The sequence below is a fragment of the Dicentrarchus labrax genome, unplaced genomic scaffold (assembly GCF_905237075.1).
Source record: "Dicentrarchus labrax unplaced genomic scaffold, dlabrax2021, whole genome shotgun sequence".
Classification (NCBI taxonomy): Eukaryota; Metazoa; Chordata; class Actinopteri; family Moronidae; genus Dicentrarchus; species Dicentrarchus labrax.
The window spans coordinates 13,724,818-13,749,771 of NW_026136707.1; the positions used below are offsets into that span (position 1 = coordinate 13,724,818).

The 24,954-nt window shown below is 40.7% G+C and overlaps 1 protein-coding gene across 4 annotated transcripts; it reads left to right on the forward strand.

The window, feature by feature from the left end:
* Nucleotides 1-24,751, forward strand: chn2 (chimerin 2). 4 transcript variants are annotated; one of them, XM_051405801.1, is made up of 15 exons: nt 1-150; nt 1,716-1,792; nt 2,625-2,920; nt 10,205-10,243; nt 11,960-12,015; nt 13,571-13,602; nt 13,816-13,929; nt 14,061-14,331; nt 19,292-19,375; nt 20,416-20,500; nt 21,842-22,015; nt 22,159-22,236; nt 22,440-22,577; nt 22,674-22,779; nt 23,404-24,751. In XM_051405801.1, exons 3-15 carry the CDS (start codon nt 2,872-2,874, stop codon nt 23,573-23,575), a joined length of 1,398 nt encoding a protein of 465 aa, XP_051261761.1. In that variant the 5' UTR covers nt 1-150; nt 1,716-1,792; nt 2,625-2,871; the 3' UTR covers nt 23,576-24,751. The 4 variants fall into 4 exon arrangements, with proteins under 4 accessions (XP_051261761.1, XP_051261763.1, XP_051261762.1 ...); XM_051405803.1 differs by lacking the exon at nt 2,625-2,920; XM_051405800.1 differs by lacking the exons at nt 1-150; nt 1,716-1,792 and having other exon boundaries at nt 2,291-2,920.
* The last annotated feature ends 203 nt before the right edge of the window (nt 24,752-24,954 follow it).

Genomic DNA, 24,954 nt, shown 5'->3' on the forward strand with positions numbered 1-24,954 from the left:
GCTCTGCGGGTGTTTCGACCCTCAACGTGGTCTCGCAGGAAACTCCAGGCGTCTGGTCTGAACTAACGTTAAGTTGCAGACATATGAAGATGAAGGAAGGTTTTCTAAGACAGCCACTGAAATGATTTCAGAGTAGGCTAGTCTGATATGGTGAGTAAACGGTTTGTTTAGACGTAGCCTAGCAATAAGGCTGGTTTTAGCTAGCTGTTGTTAGGAATAACTAGTCAAACAAATGGGATACACTGTTTACAATTAAGAAGCATTGACTGTACAGTATTACTGTATCATTATGTAGTGCTATTATACTACAGGCTACGATTAATAAGACCAGTTTACAGGGATATAATGTGGATATTTTAGCCTGCACTGTATCTTCACAAAGAAGAAAATGGCTAAATTAAGTAGCTTAACAATAAAAATCTGTTACTTTTTCATTGCTGACTGACCCACAATACAAATATCACAACTGGGGGGAAAAAAGTGGAGTGAAAGTCTGGTGCTGGTTCTCAAAGCAAATAAATATAGTAATAAATACATTACCATAAATAGTGAAGTTATATTCACAGTTTAATTCCAGCACATACCTGTTCAGCACAACTAAAATGATGCTCAGTTGAGTATTATGTAGTCTACAGTACACATCATATAATTATGAAGCATAAAAACCTCAGACACTACATTACTAGTTTGATTTTTACTTTCATCTCGAAAACTAAAAATGTGGGTAAAGACATTATCACCAATCAAAAAACCCCAAATCAGATCTCAGCTCAACATTGCCACATATTAAAGATGCACAGTTAAAGTGTGCTTTCTCCTCTATTATTATTATTGTATTGTATTATTATTATTTTTTGAGTCCATTGTGTTCTTCCTACTCAGCACCATAAATCAGCAGAGATTTGCAACCATCTGAGGAAGAAAGTAAAAAATATTAGGTAAAAATTTATTTTCAAGAGTTGTTGGAAGCCGAAAAAGATTATAAATACTGATGAATAATAGATTTGGGTTCATCAGGTGACCAGAAACACAACTCTAAACTCTAGTGGGATGATCATTTGGCTCCATGCTGGATGTCTAAGTTGGTTGATCATGCAGTAAATGAGAACTGTGTGTCTGTCATCCAGTGGCCTAAAATTGATTGATGCAGTTTTTAAAATGCTACCATGTATACTAAAATCACTCATATTATAGGTCATTTTCACAGCAGATATTTTCACTTGTCGTGATAGGAAAAGCACTAATAACATATGGCTCCGTTCACTTTAAGTGTCCCAGTAAAGCTGTGACAGTGAGCCAGCACGCACAATACCAGAACCCTGAAACTGAAGCAGCTAAATGGAATTCAGCCATCATTAATTGTATTATTTACACCTGTGCTTTCTTTCTGTGACATGTCATAACATCCTCTGTGAGGCCTGTAAGCCAGCATGCACAGCAACAGGGTCCTCTAAGTGCGAGACATAAATGGAGAGATTATTAATGTTAATACCTGTTAACATTTCTGCTATGCTTACCTTAAAAAAGTGTCCATCAGCACCTAACTCAAACACTGATTCTAGTACAAATGCTGGGATTTTTAAAACTGCAGTTAGTCATTTTATGCCACTAGGGGGCAGAGGAACACCAAAATTAGCTGACTGACACAACTCTGTCATATTAATACCATTATATCACTTAATTGCTGAGTGTGACACTTTTGTTCTACAATGCAGTGCACAATGGAAATGAAGATGCTACTCACAGCTGGGAAGAAGATTATGGACTGTAAAGTAACAGCTCAGGTGAACAGGTGAGGAAGAGGGGGCTGCAACACACTTGTCTGCTGCTTACAAAGCTGTGTATTAACAGCTGATTTAACCTACTGTTAAGTCTGTCTTGGTAGAAAACATTTCTCAAGTGTATCTCAGCAGTAATAATGACAGAGAAGGGAGTGCTTATCATGACTGGTTTATTGTGCTACAGCAGGGATTTAACCGGCAACCTGTTGGTCACAAGCAAAATAAACCAACCCAAGCTGTTCCTCAACATAAAAAGATTAAATGAAAGAAGGACACAGACATAAATATGAAAGTGAGGAAAAAACTGGGCCCTTCAAAATCTGTAATGTCACACAGACACTACATCCATCTTTTCTGTAGTCTGTGATCCCATGGAAAAGTGGGAAAGCAGCCCCACCACATTTATTCTGGCTCTTTCAACATAACATGACATAACATCACATCTGAAAACATGCAATGCCAAAGCTGGAATAATGTGGTTTAACCAGTTGGGGCCTTTGCATGCATCTCATATAACCGTGGCTTTAACGTCTGTTTGGGATCCTGCAAGCAGAACTAAAAGTCGGCTTGTTTTGGGCTTCTTGTGCCAGTAGGGGTTGCTTACATCTGGCAACCTTGCTCCAAACTTTCACTTTAAGAAGGCGCGTCTACGCTGCAGTATAGTGTGTTTATTACAATCCTTAAAGTGACACATGGAAACCATAGCTCATTTCTACATGGCACAAATCTAGACCTACAGATTCTGTCTGCTCAGTGTGAGGAACTGCTTTGGAGAAACCGGAGGGTCTTTTTCCTGTAGCTTGGTCTCTGACTATTTTTAATCTGTGGCGGCGGCACCTTCAGCGTATGCGGCAGCGTGAGCTCCTCACCACCGAGGCGCACGGCCAGCCAAAGGGGAAGGATCGGCGGACTCAGACAGACGGCTGGTGGGCTCGGTGCTCGGGACTCGAGGCGAGGCATGAAATAGTCACCGGCAGAGTCGTCAAAGGTGAAGCACATTGGGACGTGAGTGAAATGGACGCACCGCCGGGGAGCTGCTGGGAGCGCACCTTGGCAAAACGGGAGTAACCGAGTCGTGAAACGGGTTGGGATGGCAGCATCCAGTAACTCCAGCCTCTCAGGTTCATCTGTGTCCTCCGGTAAGAGTTCACATAACCCAGACTTAAACTAGACACTGAGGCGATACACTTAGGATAATAACAACAACATTGTTTATAATTTTGCTCGTCTGCGTGTTTTAAATTATTTGGCTTTAATCAAACTTTTTTAATAATCTTGTCTAAAGCCATTCCTAACAAATGCACCAGGCAATGTGACAGCCTTATATTCCTTCATCAGCGTTTCACATGTGCTTGATAAACAATAAACAACCCTATGATTTCAGTGGCTTCCAGAGACTGCTGTAGTTTAGGATTAATGATAAGTGAAAAGCATCATCATGTGTTAGATCTGGATGCAGTAAGCGGAAACACTAGAGGGTAAAGGGCACCTTTCACGTGTAGATTGATTCTAAGGTTGTGAGATGTAGTCAGTCTGACTGGGTGTTATCATTAGATTGCCAATCATCTCCATAATTCCCTGAATGACTTTCCACTTGGCTGGCTTTAAGGATTATCTTTGGCTTGTGTAGCCTACCATTTTCCCAAAACACAGCACCAGACTGGGACATTTTCTGACATTGTAAAACAATCCTAATATGCTATGGTCCAGTGACATAATACAGTTCATACTGCTGCAGTGTGCACAAAACTCCAATCAGATTCCATTTGCATATAATGAGGTAGTTCAGCAAGTATAGCACCTATTATATATTTGTAAAGAAAAATCAATTTCAGGGTTCACTTTCCACAGAATGAGAACAGAAAGTGGGTTAGCAGCTTCTCAAACAAACCCAGCATGAAATAGCAACTCCATGCTTGCCTCAGTGTACATCCCATTATTTGTTCATAAAGCGCGTTGCTCGTGTTTGCCAGGGTATAAAGTACAAACTCCACTATCGCAGTGCATGTTTGATGTGGAAGCCCCACCAACAACCAGAGGTGTGTGTGTGATAGAGAGAGAGAGAGAGAGAGAGAGTGACAAGGGGAGGGAGAGGCTGTTTATAATAGCAGGCTCAGCACTTTGGTTTATGTTTGCTGTTTCCACCAATATTTTACACGTTTTAGAAACTGTAGTGAGACCTTTTCCACCTCCCAAAAAAAAATGCAAATGAAAAAAAGCTACAGGTTTATTACAGGGTGAGGACATTGCATAGTGTGTTTGTTTTACTTTCTTACTCTCTCTGCATCCTGACCACACCACACAGCAGAGTCACATTTCCCAAGGTACTGCCCAGTGGGAGGGATAAGACGGTCGTTTCCAAGATGATATAGCCTGTGGCAACCGCATGCTTCACAAAGCATTATCTCATGTGCGCCTTTCAGAAAGCAGCGGATTTACTGTTTGACCACTGCTGCTTTAAGAGGAAAGTCTTTTCTTTCTGTGGCATTGGAGGGTTGTCATTACTGTTGGGCTCTCAATATAATTATCAGAGGTTACAAGCTGCGCTGCTGCCAGGGATAGAGTGGTTGTCACAAGGGTATTATTATTTTCATGCAGAGCTCTTTGGCAGTCAGACACAACATTTGAATAATCTTGTCTATGAGGCATATGACTCGAAAAAATGAATCTCGGCTCAATTCCGGCTCCATATTAGGTCATCTGCTCTGGCTGCAAACAAAGTGCTTTTGGTGTAGTTATTTCCTCAGCCATAAGTGATAAGTCTATTTAGTAATCTTGTTTGAAAGCCGTTGTTTAGGTGAGTATGTAAATAAAGTCCATCCAGGTTGTCTGTGTAAACAAAGTGTCATTGATGGCAGCTTTTTTGGGATTAGTACTTACCCATGATAGTGGTAATTATATTATGGGAGCAAACACTGATTTATTTGTGTACTTCCTCCAAATTATTGGAATAAAGCAACAATAATATGTACACAAATTGCCTTGCAATGCGCGGACTGCATTATATACACACAGGCTATAACTACAGCTTTGATACACAGGTGAAAAATAGTAGCTCTTATTTTTGAGCCCAGTGATAATAAGATATCAGTCAAACAGAAATGATTGCAACAGGATTGCAGCATACATGTTGCAATCTCTTCCTTTCCCTGGAAGGATATTTTCTGGCTGTTCGTCTAGATCAGGGAGATTCCTACACATTCTTGGCACGGGTTGGCATGGAAGCATGTACTGTACCAGCAGCACACCATTTGCAAGGCGGCTCCAGGAAATAAAGCTTTGAAAATAAATTGAGGGATAGAGCATGAAAGTATGCCTTCAGCTCCAGGCCCTAAATGACAAAATTGGTCAGGGAGGCAGAGTTACAGCCGTGTATAACACAGAGGCTGTCTGCTCAACATGATTCCTGCACATGTTTCTGGCAAATGCTGCAGTTCACCTCAAAATCTTTCCACCACATCTATTTCTTGTCCTTATCGGTGTAAATTACGTAGGGCTGGATTAGTGTCATTGGCTTATACTGGCATTTTTCTGCATGTTTCTGCACAGAATCAGCAAGGGGGGAGAAGTTCGCCCCAACAAGTATTCTATCCTTAATCCTCAGTTATATCAACAAACTCTCCCAGTTACAGAATCAGACACTCAATTAAACCTTTTCCTCATCTAAATTCACCTACAGTCCTTGGTATTAGCATAACATACAGTTTCACTGAGGGTGACTGCCCCAGTAGCACACAAACACACTCCAGAGAGGCACCCTCGTACCTGTCACGTATTATCTGGTCAGCACTAGGCCTGCGTTGAAATGCTTGTTTTGGACCAGTGTAATACACAGATGGTCTCTCTGCTGCAGTTTTTCTGCCTCCCACTGACACGATGAAAGTGTGTGTGTGTCTTTTGTGTGTGGGTCTGCATGTAGCGTTGCACTGGAGCTTTCCTCCAGAATGTGTCATTTATGTTATGTGTATGCATAACATTGAATCAATGGGTAATTAAGTTAATATTTGAAATTGTCTTTTGTGTAAAATGGCCAATTCAAATCAAATGTACTTCCACAGCCAAGCTTGATCACATTTGCTGTTTCAGGGCCTTAAAAGCTTAGTTCACATTTCGAGCCATAGCGCTAATCTGATCAGATTTTCTTTGTCTGGCTATTCACATTATTTGTTAAAGGTCCAGTGTGTACGATTTAGGGGGCTCAATTTACAGAATGGGGTAGACATTACATATAATATGCATAACTATGTTTTCATTAATGTATAATCACCTGAAAATAATCATTGTTTTTGTTAGCTTAGAATGAGCCTTTTGTATCTCCAAACGTCATAGGTCGCCTTCCATGTAGGCTGCCATGTCGGAGTGCATTGCGAAAAATCTGATCTGTATCTGATTTGGACCACATGTGAAAGTGACCCAAGTGATTTGTTCCGTTCAGATTTTCATAAAAGAACCTGATCTGTGTTACATATGAGCAAAAAAATCTGATTTGGGTCACTTGTGCCTGCAGTGTGAATGTAGCCGTAGAGAGCAGTATGTTACCCTGCAAATTTAGACCAAAACATTTTTAGATTTGCAAAGGTCTTGGCAGGGATGGATCCTCTTTCCAGTCCAAGTATTTTAAATGGGAAAACAACAATTATGTACTAATACCATTCCAGACTAGTCTGTACAGAGTCATCTAAATCATTCAGGTTGCCCAATGTTTGACCACAGCAGCCCAATGGTTTTAGCAGAGCAGAATAAAATATCATTGCTTCCTCAGGGTCACATGACAAATGACCCTCAGGATCAGCGTCACCAGAAGAATCAGAGATCACAAAGGATGTCATTATTGCCCAGCACAGCATAGTTTTTTTCATAAGGTGACTCATTTCTGCGTGTTTAGACTGATGAGGTTTTAAGGGAAAGGGCTTTATTTAGCTGCTAGGATTGATGTGTTGCTCGCATATTAGACACAGCACAGAATATATGGTGCAGTGATGGTGGTGCAACTTGCAAGACTGCATTTAATTTGTTTGCAAATGCACCTTGAAGTCACATTAGCTGTCAGCATAGGGAGGAAAGGATGCTGTTGTATCACTGAAATCTAGCATAAATCTTCTTGTTTTCCTGTTTTGATCCAACATACTGGCAGAAAATAAATATATGAGCTGAAGATTTCAAGTGCTGAAAAACATCCAGTAATAAGATTTGTGTCTTTGTTTAAGGAAGATTTCACCACCACCAATCTATACTGGGGTTTCAGTCTTTAAAAATATAATCTCCTTTCCCTTTGGCACAGTCCATGTTTGTTAGTACTCCAAATGCATGCTGGCCCCATGGTATATCAGTGTGCCAAACATTTCAGGTTCTCAAGTACCAATCCCATGTTATGTTACCTGGCTGCCTGTAAAGAAAGAGAGCACTTCTGTTTGCCCGACAAATGTGCAGACACAACCGACATTGCATATACTGTTACCAAGCAATCAATGTCTGTCTGTTCTTGGGGAACATGATCTGCTCCATATTACCTCTGTACCTACTATTTTATCATCCATATACAGCAAAATTATCCCCCCCAAATAACATGATGTTACATTGTGAGCCATGTAACATTAAATAAAGTAGTGATTTACACTCTTTATGCTGGTATTTGTTGTGGGTATTAGTCAAAATAAAACAATTTGATTTGTTGTGTCACCTTAAGTTGTCTGTTGGCAACTGCCTTTTCCCACTAAAATGACTAATCTTGAACATGACTCTGCACAGGCCATGAAATGCTCTAAACTTGTCGTTGTCGGCCGTGTACTCGTTTAACCTCAACGCTGTTGTTTTATGTGCTGAAGTTGAATTTATTTATTTATTTATTTATTTATTTTTGCATGTGCACAGACTCCTAGAGCAGACGTTATCTCAGGGGAAAAAAGTCTTAGGCGAGCTTGATCTTCATTCATCACATATTCTCTTTGTCACCAAAGCAAACACCCGCCGGTAATTATTTTATTGAATGCTTCTGACTGGTGAGTAATGGAGGGCAACACAATTAATAGCTGTTTCTTCGGGGGAAGAAGCCTCTGGCTGCTCCAGAATTTTAAATTCTCCCTGATCATCAGACACTGCACAAACTCTGAGCTACTTACAAAGTCTTTTTGATGTTCCAATTTCTGGGTGTGTTTATTTGCAAGTGTGTGCTTGCGTATATTTGTGTGTTTGCTTGAGAGTGTGTATGTACAGTGTAGCCTAATGTATTTGTGTGTGTATGTTTGTGTGAGTGTGTGCCAGCGTTTGCATCAGAATCGACCCTTAAGAGCTCCCTTTTTCTGAGCCGAAGCTGCTGCAGAATTCCAGACTGAAATGCCATTCGTCATTAAAAAGAATCAGATTGAAAAGAGAATACTTGGCAGCCAACCAGATGAAATCACATTCTTTAAACAAGCCGCAGTGGAATAAATCTTTCAGACTGTTGCCAGTGCAATACACAGTGACAAAGCTTCGGTATTAGGACAATACATTTTCCAAGGCAGCTTGGCCACACGCACCAACAAATGGAGCCTGAAGCCTATTTATTTGTATTTGAAGACAGACAGGGGCTTTAGCAACAACATTTACTCTCAAAACACCCACTTCTCTTTTGAGCTGCTTTTTCATCATTTACATAATTATTCAGCATTTGATCATATGCACCTATCTCGTCTCTCCTGTGTAATTAATTCTGCTCTTTCCGAAGTCGCTGTGCTATAATGATGAGAAGCAATGATGAGCTTTTTGGTGTGTTTGATAATGTTGCAACCACCCTCCAGTCACTCCCTCCTGCTGCAGTAAGCACAGGGAAAGCAGCATGAAGGAAATACTCTTGCCTACTCTTTAAGTGCCTCTAAGTTAAACAGATACATACAGCACAGTAATCTACAGAGGACTTGTGATACAGTTTCAACAATAATGCCATCTATATGAGTACGTTTCACAGTTTGGCTTTCGGTACCTCGGTGCCCACATCCAACAAGTGCTTACTGGTTTTCACACCCTCTCAGGTGTGTTTCATCTCTTTCCCTCTGGCCAGAGGGGTGCGGCGCTGATCTGCTGATGTGCAGAGGAATTTTTTAAATGAACAACATGTATCTTCTGGACCGTGATTCATTATTCACACTCTCAACAGTCTTTCGGCAGTGGTGCTGGGAATTTAATAAGAGATATTATACTAAACACAACTGAGAGGTAGATTAATAATTTATTGTCGTAGCAGCTATTTTGTACATTTGGCATCCTATGTGGTAGCTATGGACCACCATGATTGATACTGTATGACTGACTCACTGTGTGAGGCATACTGGCACACTGAACATGCAGGAATTACATTGACTTTTATATATGCAATAAAATGTTTCTGTAAACGGGTCAAAACCTGCATTGAATTATTACCAGTAAATTAAACTAACTTATTATTACTAAAATTATTATTATTTTCTGTTGGGTGTACGTTTTGAGTTAATAAAACTTTTGCAATCTAATAGCCCATATTATCTTCAGATGAATATAATTATAGCTTTGTTTGTAACATAGTACAGAAGCAACATTGTTTGCGTTTTGATGGTTCATACTTGACCTTGGAAATAGTAGCTTCACATAAAAATTCTCAAGACATGGTCCAATGTATTTGTTGTTTCCAAACCTTTTAGCCACGTCTCTTGGCCTTCCTCGACACACTGTATGGAGTTAATGTGGTGTGAGATGTGGGTCATTATTATATTATGAGTAAAAAATATGCAGTGTCATTTATGTCATAATGAGGGCCAGTCATTTTATGACATTATTGGCACTGTAGTACAGTAGCAAATTTTGCCACATTTTTGACTCATTTAGTGACAAGTTTTATTACAAGTCATTACTTTACCCAGTGGGTACTACAGTGAATTATCAGCTGCTACAGAGCATTTACTTCATCACCTCTCTAACTCCATATATTCCAGGAATGTGTTCCCATAATCATTAATCAGCCACCACATTTTCCAGAGGAAAGTCATCCTGTGGGAGGTGAGGTCTAAACTGTATTTATTACATTAATTTTGATTGGTGTGTTTGTACTCTTATCTCAGAAAAGAGATGTTGTGTTTTTGGGACACTGCCGGCAAGTAATATAGATCAGGTGTGTGGCGTCACGATGTTAAGCGCCACAAGCCGACATCTGTATTGATTGTCCTTGAAGCAGAGAGACTGATTAGAAGTGTATTCACTGGTGCATCTCAAGAGGCAGCTGCACAGTGAGAAGCCATATGCATAATTATAATGGAGAGATAAACAGCAGTGACATAACTGTGGTGAAGGGCTCAGTCAGTCCATTGGGAAAGGGATAGAAGTGGAGGTTTAAATGAGACAAAACAGGGCACAGTCTACTAACACCACTGTGAGTTCTTAACAGAAATCTGCTTTATTTTTGTGTTTTACAGACCCTGAGGATTACCAACCGCCCATATGGAAGTCCTACTGTGAGTAATTAATTCATTTTATATGCTGATGAGCAATGTTTTAACCCGACTTTGGCCTTTAGTGTGTTTCTTTAAATAACAGCACATTTATTTGTGATCTATAAACAACAAAGAGAAATTTTTTATACTTGGTAGAATGTTTTTTTTTTTGTACATGATACAATTAGATACACTGCACACAAAAGGCACACACTCAAACACACTCGCCCACACTGCACATTCACAAGTGCACAAATGCAAAGCAGCAGATTCCTGATCTCTGAGTAAAATAGGTTACCATCACTGGGGAAAATAAGATTTTCTACCTGCAAAGAGGCTCAGCTGAAATGGGGTCCTCAGAACACCCACCTCATTATGCAATGTTTTTGCCATGTGGGTGAAAATGGGTTGAGTCCTCAGAATATATGCGATGCATTTGTCAAAGCACAGCGGAATCATTTCAGCTAGAAAACAAACTGTCCTTACAGTCTAACCAATTACAATCTTTAGCTTTTTTATACACATTTTTCCTTTAATTAAATGTCTATTCTGCATAATCTTCCAATAATGCTTTTTTTAATGAAGTCTCCCATTCTTCTCCTGACTCCACTGGTCCTCTGCTGAGGTATTTTTAGAGCTCACTGTGTCACAGGAATGGATGATGTCCAGATCTTGCTGGTTGGCTTAAGTCAGCCTGACAAAACATGAAAATTCACAGTCAGGAGTCTTCCTTCCCCTGCCTGGAGAATCTGCTGCGGGGACTTAGCTCAACCTAACACAACGATTTCTTTGCTGTACTACCGTTTGTTAGAAATGACACTGTTGTAGTCTTGAGTCCTCATCCACATCTCACAAGGCATACCAGACATGCATCTAGGAGCAAGTGCATTACAGTGTGAGACAGACTGTTATTCTGTCATTATTGCCAGACTTTTGTATAGAGTCTGGTATGTGAAATGTGGCAGTTTGTCATATAAAAGAGAAACTCCTCTACTACATGAGGGATAAAAAATTTGATATGAAGAAAGGAACCAGACTCAGCTACTGATTCTTCTGTTGTGGTAATATTTCTATCCTGACAGGCATCCCGTTCTGGGAAATGGCAGAAACTGCAGTAGCGTTTTGGCTTCTCTCACTTTTTAATCACTAATTGTAATGTACTAATTCTTTGAGGCTGCTGAGGTGTTTGTGGTGATTACTCTTCCTGCCGCAAATCCTTCAATTCCATTTTCACTTTGCTTCACTGATTTACCTCGAGTTCTTCCAATACTTTAAGTACATCTAATACAGAAAAGCTTGGATTTGAAGCATGTGTGTAATAAGTGTAGGTATTTGGGTTTTGCAGTCAAAAGGAATATTGTGCGGTGTGCACATGTAAGTGCACATAAGGGCAAAACAGGTCTTAAGTCACTGCAGATATATGGCTCCTGTCATGTAAACCGCTGAATGCCTGGTCTCGTATATATATAAGCTAATGGCTCCTTTTGTACTTTGGTACCTTTGCATTGAGTCTGAGCTGTGGTCAGACGCTGGACTAGAGGCTGTTAAGTGGAGATTATGTTCAATGTCCTGTAGAGTCCAGTATATGAAAGCTGCATTTAATTTCCTTTATGTTAAGTGTGTATTGAGGTTGTTATTTTGTATTTTATCTACAATATGAATGTAAATGCAACTTGCACTGAGCTGTGTACATAACTCAGAGGGGCCTTAATTAACATCCATGTGTTTTTCTAACAGTGTACCAGCTACAGCAGGAAGCCCCGAGACCAAAGAGGATCACATGTCCTCAGGAGGTCAGTAAACTGTAAATCTGTATACAATAGGCTACTGTATAGAACTGAAATTATTATTTCATTTTATTAACCATTTAGTTTGTAAAATAGGACAGCAAATACCAGAGTCAACAGAGAACATGTGTAACTCATTCATGTAAGCTGATAACAGCAGTTTGGTATTTTACTTGAGAATTGCCTAAACAATTCATGGTTTATTCACATAGTCATTTATGAGTATTGTCAAATGACTCATTGATTAATTGACTAATTATTTTAGCATTACAACTGTTTATGGTTGAAGTTAAATACACAAAGCACAGGCACAAGACGTCATCATAATTATAAAAATTATAAAATTATTTCATACTAAAGTTCCCATTCACTGTGATCCACAAAATAACTTCTTTCTTTCTTTCTTTCTTTCTTTCTTTCTTTCTTTCTTTCACATGTGGTTAGGCACCTTAGCAAACTGAACTATCTATTGGCCCCGTTTATTTCTTTCTTTTTTTTTTCCCCCTTTGCTTAAAAAAACAGTCTGCTAGACTGCAGCCACACTACAGTTCTTCAAACTCTGTTTTCTCTGTGGAAAACATTCACTGTGCAAATGATTGAGCCTGGCAGCTGGAAGCCAGACCAATTGGTAACCTATGGAGAGTGACTCGCTGCTGATGAAACTTCCACACCTCATGAGTTTGGAACGTTATGAACTTGTGGTACCAGAGTTAGAAAACTAAGCATTATCCTTCAGCTGCATGGTTGATTCTTTTTCTCAGATTTATTTAGGAATGTATTTTGGTTTATTGTTTGGGAGAAAATTGACATTCTTCACCATGTCATTTTTTTAACAAAGACTAGTGATTGGCATCGCAAGTGGTTTGTTTATTCATTAAGCAGGTGTAGTGAGGGTCAAGCAAAAACCATGTTCATATGGCCACCTGAGTATTGTTTGTATGTGCAACAACAGCTACAATAATAATCAAATGCCAGAAGCTGGAACACTTAGCGTAGAGCACAGCATAGACTCCCTCAGTTATATGAATACGTTAATGGAACAAGTTACTCTACTTGTTACTGCCTTCACTGAGAGAACTGTCAATCTTATATTGTACCAGCTACAAGAAATGATCTACGTCTCATCCTATTTTGAGACTTGCCACTCTATGCTGAGCAAAGAGAGGGTTGTAGGCTCGTAGGCTTCATGCTAATGTTTGATATTAATGCCATGTAGTTAAGTTAAGTTAAGTTAAAAGTGTTTTTTTTTAGCCATATCCTTCTCAAGATTATAATGCAGACACACTACACACCTTTGTGACACAGTAACACACTAAATATAAATTCTTTGCAGCTGGCCATCTATCACCAGCTGTTTTCTGGCACTGCCTCTAATTCATCTCCACACTGTGTGATTTGGCTTTATGGTTCGGTAGCTGCGAATAGACGCGGGGGCACAGATGGAGATAATCTGTCCTGTGATGTAGAGTCCTTTATCTTTCACAAGAACAATTCGCAAAGCCGTTTAATTGAGCTTTCATATCATAGTGCTCCAGCCAATATGTCTTCCTCTGGTTTACAGATGGAGAGCAGACCCAAATACTACGGCAGAGAGTGAGTGTAACTTGATAACTGTCATTGTTTTCATGCCTTTTTTCAAATATTACTCTGCAGAGAACGTTTATTTTTATTACTTCCTTGCATTAGATGTGGAGGGTTTAAGTGGGTGGATTTTGTGCGTATAAGTGTAAAAGCGTAAATCTGAGTATTTGAGGTTAAAATGACATTGGAGGAAGAGTTATAACTACTGCATACTTTTTTTAATAGATTTCATGGCATGATCCCTCGAGAATATGCAGATGAGCTGCTGGCGGGAGCAGAGGGTGCTTACCTCATCAGGGAGAGCCAAAGACAGCCAGGGACACACACCTTGGCCTTAAGGTACCAACAGCATCAGTATTCAGCACAGAATCTCTGAAAAGTTGGGCCCTATCAGGACCCAGTTTTCGCTCAGTTTGTTCACTTTTATGTATCCATCCACTCTTCAACCACATCCTTGTATCTCGACCCAGGTTTGGGCACCAGACCCTCAACTACAGATTGTTCTATGACGGGAAGCACTTTGTCGGGGAGAAGAGGTTCGAGTCGGTCCACGACCTTGTGACAGACGCACTCATCACTCTCTACATAGAGACCAAGGCAGCAGAGTACATCGCCAAAATGACCACTAACCCCATCTATGAGCATCTTGGTTACACCTCGCTGCTCAAAGACAAGATGGTGCACAGGCTGAGTCGTGGACGCACAGAACCACGCAGGGTCACCTTCCAGAAAGATGATAGGGTAAGTTTTATGACTGTTCATGTTACCAGAGCAGAGGAGTGTACAGTATAAACATTAATGTGTTCCAGGTTTACTTTCAGCGTACTGTACTTTTTTTTGCACTGTGGGTGGTGTTGAGTAAAGGCACAAAGTTCAACAATCTCTATCTGGAGATGAAGCGATGAGTCAATGAATCCATAAACAGGTTGACAGAAAACTAAATGTCAGCCATAATTGCGTAATAGTTTATCTAGCCGAAACATTCTCAAACTTGCTGCTCTTTTATATAATTTTAAAGGATTAGTTCGACATTTTCTAAAAAATGCTAATTAAATTTCTTTCTTCTTTCTTGAGAGTTTCAGGTAACAAAACAAAAAGAAATTACATATTGTCACGTTATAGGTCTCATGCCGAGTTATTTGCTCAAGTTTTTTGTCACCTTGTGGTTGCCAGGCAAGCTGGCATAAGAGTGGTATCGATTCTGTCATCTACTGTAACTCTCAGCAAGAAAGCGAATAAGTGTATTTTCCAAAATGTCAAACGATTGCTTTAAATTTAATATCTTTGAGATTTGGTTTGGCAAGCAAACTGAAGACTAGGGCTCTGGTAAAATTGTGATGGGATACTATTATTTGACATTTTAGAATGAATAATAGATGAATTGATAATAGAAGAAAATTGGCTATTTGCAGACCTATCTATCATCCGTGGGAAGGGAACCCTGCTAAAAGAAACAGTGAGGCTAGTTATTCCATATAGCTCCATAGTGACCCATATTACTATAAAAAATATTTAATTGAAACCAAAGTGAGTGTTAAACTAGAATGTAAGAGAACCAGGCTTGAAAACTCTTTTCAATTTGTCTTTAGCTCTTTTAATTTAATCATCCACAGACTTCAGTTTACTACAGCCCTAATAGTCACAATAGAATTATTTTATGATTAGGTGTTTCTGTAGCAATACATCCCATTTATAGAAAAAAAACCTTTCAGTTGTTTCAGTACATGTGAATTGTCTGCTACATTTCCCCCGGGCCCCGTGAAAGACACTGTATAGTACCATGATTTTGATCTACTTCCACACTGTTGAACATTTCCAGTAGGATGAGAGTGCTTCTGAGAGGACAATTTGTCCTATGAGTGAGACGTGCATTATCCCTGTAGCCCCTGGGTGTGTTCACTGCTGCCATGCTTTGTTGCGTCCTCTGAAAGGTAATGATGACCAAGGGGACTGAGACTTTGCTCTGCCTGCCATGTGTATCGGATACACTGATCTTGGGTGAGACAAATTGCACATTGTATTCATTGGCACTTGTGGGCTGTTGTCGGATTAAAGTCAGTGAATGATTTACTGTATCAATGAGGAGTGAGGGATGTCTGTTTCCTTACTGAAGAATCCCAACTATCCTTCCACTAGGTGGCAATCTTATCTTGTTTCGTCCTCCTTTTGGACTTGGAAATAAAAAGTGCTTCACACCAAGCTGCTTTTAATAACAGATACTAATGATTTCTTGGTCTTTTTTTCTTCAGAGACTATATATTTTATAAACTGCGTCTTTTATGTGTCTCTCAGCTTAAATATCAGAGTTATTGCTTTGGGGGTTCTTTGTCTTCAAAATGTCAGCCTGTACTTGATGTCAGCTTGACAGTCAGTCAATGACAGACACATGACAGCCCTGTCAGCTGGAGCATCAGTTGCAGTATGAATACCATCAGTCTTCCGTTTTGTTTTTGTAACTTGAGACCTAAGCCATTAATGCGGCATTTTTTACCTAATGGCCATTGGTCAGTCTGTAGTCCATTGACTTACAGTTGTTCCATACAGTATAAGGTTTCACACACGCGCCACTACCAACCTCTATGAAACCCTTGGGGCATGAGAACTGCCTTGTGCTCCAAGACACGCAGGCTAAGCTATGTTTGCTTAGTGCACAGTGCTTTATTGAACAGTCTCAAGCACTCTGTTTGATTTGCAACTATGATGTTTGAAATTTTGTGGACTGCAGACTCCAATTAACCTCCATTTTGGCAAGTAAATCTGGAGCACGTCTCGAGCTAAATGTCACATTGTCAGTTCAATCTTTACCTCTTTTGTAAAACTGATTTCATATTCCTCCGCCAGTTTTCTACACGAGGGTCTGAGTCAGTGACAGCTGTGATGATTGCAAGCTTTGTCAGACAGCGTTTGAAAACCACCTGCCAGTCACTTCCAAAAGTGCGAGAAGGGAGAAAAATGTTTTCTGTCTGCTCGAATATGACGTGTCCGAGAAGCAGAGACCAGGCCTGATGGCTCAAATCTGTAGTTGCTTTTTAAACTTCATGTTTACCAATTACACGACCACGCCCTGAGGCTTAACAGCCACAGTAGCCTCACTGTATAGACATTCATTTATGTGTATTTACCTGGTGTCAGATTGATACCACCATATTACCATGACTGCAACTCTTGTGTAATTAAAATGCTCCCAGAAGGTGAAAGGGGGGTACTTGACTCTACCTGTAGATCAACCTCGCTGAGTTTCCTTTTTTTTTTGCACGTGCAGGAATTTTCTCAGTGGCCAGAACCTCTGCCACATTCTTCCTGATACTCACCGCACTGGTTTTAATCTCAGTGGGGCTCTCGACGGGCTGGTCTGCTTGCATGCCCTGGAAAGATCTCCATGGAAATTGTCATGTTGTTTGTTAGGATAATTACCTGTTCTCTCCCAAGAGTTTCACGCTTTAAAAATGCAAAAACAGGCCATTTTTAGTTGTAAAACGTAAAAATGCCCCTCACACAGCATTGCTACATTTTCTAACTTTAAGAAGTGGTTATTTATTTTCAGCCTCAGACACAGACAAATACATACATTTTCAGTGTTCCTGTTGAAGACACAAGTGGCAATTCCTTCCAGTTTTAAATAATGGTCGACATCTTTGACTGCTTTACCCTTCACAGTATGTCTATTTTTCTTTTTGTTAGAGATGTTGTTGGGGTTGTTTTGTTTAGGATGTGGGTAGATGTATCCTGCTGTCTTACTGTGTCAGTGCCCACTGTGCTGTTTGCCCATGAGTCCAAATAGTCACTCAGCTGTGCTCTAACAAAGCCTTAGCGGGAATAAAAGAGTCGAGCCACTGAAAAGAGGCAGAGCTCGTTGTGTGACCACCTTTTGTGTCCTTTCTTCCAAGCTCTTCTTTAAGAGACAAGAAGCCATCTGCCTGCAGACAAAGAGCGCAGCCCTCGTCTTCCCTCCCTTCCTCCCTTCGACCTCGCCAGGCTAAAATATCTCCAAGTGGTCTATTCCTCATCTGTCCCCTCAGACTTAGCTGCAGAGCTCAATTGTATGGTATGGTATGTGTAGGTCTTTTCAAAGAATGTCAGCCACAGTGACAAATATCTTCACCTGTCCTGTCACTCTCGCAACTATCAGCCAGTTAAACTGTTGCCCCCAGACATCACAGACAAAAAAGAAATAGCTGGTACACAAAAGGCCCACGGCAATTTTTTACTTTGCTTCTGTGTCTATGAGCTGCCAATCCTTTCATTTTATCTCAGCTTTGCAGTTGCCCTTTGGGTCGTTTGCAGTACGCTTCACCACCCTGCTTTAGCTCTGGCTCTTTATCATCACAAATCCAACGCTTGCTGGCTATCTGACCTTTTCCTTCCACGTTTAATAAATCTGTTCAACCTTATTTTCCTTAATGTCTTTTAGGCTTAGCCGTTGTTTAAAATAGTGGTTTGGCATAAAATCCAAGCAGATATTTTTATTATTTGGCATGTGGTTGGCACTGCTGTCAGTGTTGCGTACCTCGGCTCAGAGCTTCTCCTTGATTAATTTGAAAAAGCAGACATCATTGTGGTGCTGTTTATTGGTTGTTTACAAGCAGAGCTAATAGGGACAAATTCAGCATGAACATAGCAACAGCCCCCCACTGGTAAAACTGTATGGCTGCAGACCTGCAAATGAGCCTCCTGTGGGATTTTACTTGGATTTGGGCACTGCAGGATTATTCCCTGTGTAAGGATTATGGCAGTAATCCCTCCCAATCCCAGTTGATGGTTTGGCTCTGCTGGTCCTCTGAGACAGATGATTGTGATTGGCGGGGGTAGTCTGCAGTCAGAGTGTCTGGAAGATCCAGTCTGGACGGCAGTGTAGGGAATTCCACCAGTGGACTGACATAGCTGGAGGTCAAGATCTGTTTGAATAACGAGGACGCAGCCTTGGCTCCGTAAAACCAGAGAATCTTGGGTCAGTCTTTGAGCAGTTGAGTGACTAGTTTAGGAGACCCAGCGCTGACTGAGAGCTGCTAACAGTTCAGTATTATTTCCAGTTAAGTGAAGTGGAGTGTGTCCGGAAGGCAGCGTGCTAATGGGAGTGTGTTCTTTGCTATAAAGAGGGCGTCTGTACTATTGATCCTGCCTTACAGAGCTGTTGAGCTGTATGAAGCGGTCCTGACAGCACCCGACCGCCCTCACTCTCAACCTCCTGGCCCCTCCCCTCAGAGACCCTGTTCTCTCTCTCTCTTTCCTTTCTGGGCGTGTGAAAGAGGGCCATTGTGTGAGGCACACTCCTGCCCTCAGGCCGCCCACTACCGATCCTGTTTCCCCCTGCTCCTCTTGCTCGCTGCTGCGACCGGATTCAGACCAGATGCAGACTCAACCCCGTGCTGGCTGTCATCAGTCGCCCTCCTGGGTCAGAGGGGAGTGGAGTGTAGCTGCCACCTCTGCGCTGGGCTGTTGCCGGCAACGTCTGCTGCACAGCACCCACGTCTCCCCTCCACGTCTTTCCCCAGAGGAGATGGAGAGTCTATGGGATCCGGACCAGGCGAGCATGGAGGCTGAAGAAAACAGAGGAGGTTTGGGAGGGGAATTGATTACCCACAAGGCGAAAAGACAGGAGAGGAAGCGTCAGGAGCTGCTGGCTTTGGCTCTGGGAGTAAAACTGGGGAGCAAGGGAACACTTTTGTGGAAGCCTATAAAACTGTTGGCCTCCTGTCCACAGATCTCCTCACCCCTGGTGCGACGGAGTGCCTTGAAAGACACACCAGAGAAGCAGTGCTCCTATGAGAAGATACACAATTTCAAGGTGAGCAGGTTTTTGTTAAAAAAAAGTATGATGACAACTTATTTTTTATTCCCTCCTAAAGAATGAATACATTTTCCGCAGTTCTTTATTAGCAGTTTTTTTTTTCAGAGAGATGCATTCATCTTTTTTTTTTTTGCCTCAGATGCTTGCTTGTCCCATTATAGACCATAGTGTGTGTGTGGGTGTGTTGTTTTGATGAGAACACATACAGCTGACACCCATATGCACTGAGGGGAACTAATGGATACACTATACCACATCCCATTAGCAGCTGAGCACATTGATTGGTATTGATTTTTAAGCTCTTAGATCCATTTTTGTTTTAATCTGCTGATTTTGTAAAAGCAGTTATAGAGTTGAAAAGTATTGTAGGGTCCTCCGCTTTCAGTGACTGTCGGTGCATAGTACATTGTGGAAAGGAGAACAGAGTTATGGTTCTTTAAATATACAAAGGAGAATTTAGGGATACTTTGCCTCTGGGCTCCTCAACATTCTTGCAATTGTATCTTGGGTTTCAGTTAACAGGCAGCTTATAATGACCCCCAGCTTTTTGTACACTCCCCTTTGAAAAAGAACAAAAACCAACCACTCACCACCTCCCATATGCCCTCTTCACTCGTCAGTCTACTACCTATTCAAAAGTTGTGTGTGTGTGTGTGTGTGTGTGTGTGTGTGTGTGTGTGTGTGTGTTTGCATGCACATGCACATGCAGGTGTGGCTCCATTTGCCATCTTATATCTGTGTTTTTATGGTGCATAGTAGGTGTACATCTGTTATTTTGACTTACAGGCTTGCCTGCATGTATCCGATTGCCCAGGAGCAGATGCCAGACACATTATAGTAAATCCTTTAATCTGCCTTCTATACACAAATGCTCTCATTTGGCGAGGGGTCCCATCCACTGTAGCTTGGGATCACAAAAGTAATCTCTGTCCAGTACATCAAAGAGGAGGTTCTCCAGTTTGTACCGGACATAGTAATGACTCTCAATATGTGGTGGTGTGTTTGTGTGTGTATAACCATGTCATCTTCAACCACAGGTACACACCTTTCGAGGGCCGCACTGGTGCGAGTACTGTGCCAACTTCATGTGGGGCCTCATTGCCCAGGGTGTCCGCTGCTCAGGTAACTATACACTCAAACATCAATATTGCATGTCATGGATTACACATAGAATGTCACATAAGACATGGATTACATAAGTAGTGTATGATCTGCAGATAACAGTCGCATCAGTCGCATAATGCATCTGAATTTCCCCTTTTAATAGGTGGTTCAATTATGTCATGTTTTATGGTTATTTTCCTGTTATATCTGTGACAAACAAGTTGACATCCTGAGGTCAGCGATTCATCAAAACACATTCTTCAGAAAAACCCAGTGAGGCATAAACACTTTTATATAATCACAGCTATCAGCCTTCCCCTCAAGAATATTTAATCACAGTCATACCAAAATGAAAGGCAACTAGATGTTTTTACACGCTATTTTCTAATTCTCTTATAACTGGTTACTGTGTAACGAAACGCCATGTGATGCAGTATGCTGACAGCCCTTACATCCAAATGAGTTATATTAAAAAGTTATATTTTTCTGTCGACAAAAATCAAATCAAGTGAAATATGTAAATGATGATAAAATGCAGGTCAGACACAGGTCAAATGCAGGTCATTGTTGTCCAAATATAGCAGAATTAAGTGATTGATTGCGTATTAGAGTTCAGTGGGGTTTTCAGGGCCTCCATGGTCACAAGATCAGACAGTCCTGGAACTGATGTGCACATCAGTGCTCTTGGTTGCTTTCTCCCCAAACAGAGTGTTTGTTGTTGAGACATTTGCCATGCTGATAAGCCAGAGGCAAACACTGGTATCATCAGACACCTCATGTGCTGTGGGAAACAGGAGAGACTTCTTTGTCCCTTCTCACTCCGTGTCTAGCCTCTTTTTTTTTCCTATTTTTCTTCTTATCTCCTGCTCCACTCTCTCTGTGAGCACTGACTGAGAGCGAGGACCTCAATCCACAGACCAGCGTTAACACCGCTCAGGCGGTAAAAACGTCTTTGTGATGAACGATTTCAGTCTGACATCCCCATCCACAAGTACTCCTTCAAAAACCTTAATTCTAAACTGCACTGCCACACAAGCAGGCATATTCCTCTCTCCACACACACACACACACACACACACACACACACACACACACACTGTGCTCTTGCCAGCTGTCCAGCACACTCCATGTGACTAAAACTACAACAAGAACCCCCGCCCATGCTACCATGGTTGCTGTTATCTACCTTTGGCGCAGTGCACCGAGACAGCTTAGCAGCAGCTGTGCTGTCTGACAGTGCAGTTTATCACTGACTCTGGGAAACCTTTTCAAACTGCTGTCTTAAGCCTGCTGTGATGGTTGTGTTATCATCAGTCTGAGACTAATCTCTCTCTGTCTATCTCCCTTTCGCTCTTCTAGATTGTGGACTGAATGTACACAAACAGTGCTCCAAACTGGTTCCCAGCGACTGCCAGCCGGACCTGCGCAGGATAAAGAAAGTGTTTAGCTGTGACCTCACCACACTTGTCAAAGCTCATAACACAACAAGACCCATGGTGGTGGACATGTGCATTCAAGAGATAGAGCTGAGAGGTAGAAACCCAAACTCAAACATTCAAGTTGTTTGCCATTACTAGTTTGCAGTGATTAAAAATTATCCTCTTATTATAATAGATGCCTCAGAGGAACAAAAGCCCCCAAAAAACTGAGAAAAGCTTCCTGATTTTCTCTTGCAGGTATGAAATCTGAAGGTCTGTACCGAGTGTCTGGCTTCTCAGAGCACATAGAAGATGTGAGGCTCGCCTTTGACCGAGGTTTGTTGACATCATCAGATTTGAGGTTTTAGTTGACAGGTACACAATTTTTAAATAAGAATCTTGTGTCAGCTGAAGCACAAACTAGTATGGTCTTTTTTGTGATATACACAAGAACATGCAGCTCTAATTTATAATTGTATCCAAATATGGAATTGCATGTCAGTTGTACATTTTCTGTTTTTTTTGTTTTTTATCAACAGATGGTGAAAAGGCTGACATCAGTGCCAGTGCCTATGCAGACATCAACATCATTGCTGGTGCTTTGAAGCTCTACTTAAGAGACCTTCCCATTCCAGTCATTACGTTTGACTTGTACTCCAAATTTATTCAAGCTGCAAGTAAGAGCTCCTCCACTCTGGGCTATTCCACGCCATTACTGTGTTACTGGTACCCTGTGGCGCTCTGATACTAATCGTATTACTAATGTAATGTAGAAATTCCAAATGCTGAATCCAGACTGGAGGCTATCCATGAGAGTTTGCTGCAGCTCCCCCCAGCCCACTACGAGACCCTACGTTACCTGATGGCTCACCTCAAGAGGTTGGTTCATATAAACAAGTCATCAATACAAGGACATGTAGTGTTTTCAGTTCTTTTATTTAAAGGATAAGGCAGGTAATTTGCTACAAATCCCTTGAGAAGACCAAAACCAACAATGTATTGATCCTACTAACAAGCAGTGCAGCTAGGTCCTCTAACGTTACTCTCTGTGCCATTGCTTCAGGGGATATATTCCTTTATTAAAATGAGCATGGCACTGCAGTTTATTTTAAGTTAATTGCACATACTGCCATAAATACTTAGTAGAGAACCGCCTGTGTATTAATCCGCAATTGAAAATAGTCCTCAGAAAATTAATAATTTACTCCTTCAAGCAGGAGTAAATTATTAATTTTCTGAGGACTATTTTCAAATGATAAACCCAGCTTTTTTAGGAAATTTAGCCTATTTTAAAAAATGTTTTACTTGTTAATAAATATGTGTACAGAGGTTTAAAAAGTAGTGGGATAAATAGCATTATTGGTTGTAGAAAAATTGTAGAATAATTCCATCCTTATCCTTAAATTTAATATTCCAGCGGTGAATCCCCTCATGACCCAAAAAGTATTTGTAGTTTCTTTTTGTATTTTCTTTACAGATAAGTTATGTTTTTGTGTTTTGCAGGGTGACACTGTTCGAGAAGGACAATTTAATGAATTCAGAGAACCTCGGGATTGTCTTTGGTCCGACACTAATGCAGCCACCGGAGCTGAATGCCTTGACAACCCTGAATGACATGAGGCAGCAGAAACTAGTGGTGCAGCTTATGATAGAGCATGAAGATGTCTTATTCTAAGGACTGAGGCATGCAGGCCTTACAACAGAAACGAAGGACAATTATTTATTCTGTCAAAGAGGAAATTCAAGCCACCTTGATTCTAATGAAGTTTCAGAATAGTTTGAAACGCTTCTTTCTCGCATGACTGTTTTAGTTGAAGTTGGTTTAGTGTTGACATTGTCTTGTTACTGTAAGTTTTGGGTTTTCATAGTCAGCCAAGACCATCATTTTTATATTAGGAAAGGATCCAGTATTTTAACTGCCTACAGTGCTGTTCCCTCCTCTCTTTAATTTGAAGACTGTCACTACCTGGTGTAGGCTCAGTCATGATGACAGCGCTGTGTGAAACCTGCCGCTAGGCAGATCGTCAATCAGTGAAAGCCTGGTGCTGTGTTAACCAAGCCTCACGGCAGCAACCTAGTTTACTTTCCCACATGACGTGTGCATATTGTGATTTTAGTGGGAACACTGGTTAAATTTAATTGTAGATAAAAATCAGATCATGTAATGATCAATATTTTAACTGTGTGTACTTAAATATGAGAGATGAGACAATTGGGCGCTCATGAAGCACTTTTTTGCAAAGTGTAAAGATTTATTTTGTAAAGATGTTTATTTTTGTCTTTTACTCTGCATCATGTTCTTTTGTCTCAATAATCTATACTGTTGAGAATGATGTTTGTTGAATTGATGTCTAAATACAAAACTGTTCACAAGAGAAAAGAAGAATCAAAAGAGTGACAGTTTGTGGATTTACCATTTTCATTTGTAGTGTAGTCAGTGTTATGGTGAGGATTACATAAGTGGATAAATTATTGGTCATTTGAATTCATATGCCATATTGCAGACTGTGCACCACATGAGCAAAGCTCCTTTGCACACATGTCCGTTGCCAGTTTTGTAGTATTTCTGTTTACATGCTGTAATTTGGGATATTTCCATGTGAAAAATATTATCTGGGCCCTTTTTTTTCTCTTTTTGTATGCCAGTAACGTTGCTCTGTGCAGCAGTAGTTGCCATTCACTTCACAATGCCATAAAAGTTAATAGTCATACTATAGCTGTAACACAGTTTGTTTGATTCGATTAAGTAAATCCTTTCTACAAATCCATTTTATTAAAAATGTATTTTTGTGACGGTTGCAATTAAAAATGTAATTTATCAAATGATGACTTATTAAAGGTTTAAAATAGTGTGAGCTGTTTATCATAACGTTAATCTCCATTCAACATAATTTTACCACAGAATAATAACTGAAGTTCAGTTAGAAGGCCCAGCCCTATGATAGTGAATCACAGGAATGTGGTTAACAACTTTTATTTACCTTGTGACAGCTATTGCAGTATCCTTGCCAAGTTTTTTGCCCAGAGGGCCTTATCGCATTATCAATTGCTGTC

What these genes read in the sequence shown, in the direction of transcription:
- chn2 (XM_051405801.1), top strand. Translation starts at nt 2,872, where the DNA reads ATGGCAGCATCCAGTAACTCCAGCCTCTCAGGTTCATCTGTGTCCTCC. An exon ending in CCAGGGTGTCCGCTGCTCAG is followed by an intron (nt 20,501 to 21,841) that starts GTAACTATACAC and finishes TCGCTCTTCTAG; the next exon opens with ATTGTGGACTGAATGTACAC. An exon ending in CTGATGGCTCACCTCAAGAG is followed by an intron (nt 22,780 to 23,403) that starts GTTGGTTCATAT and finishes TGTGTTTTGCAG; the next exon opens with GGTGACACTGTTCGAGAAGG.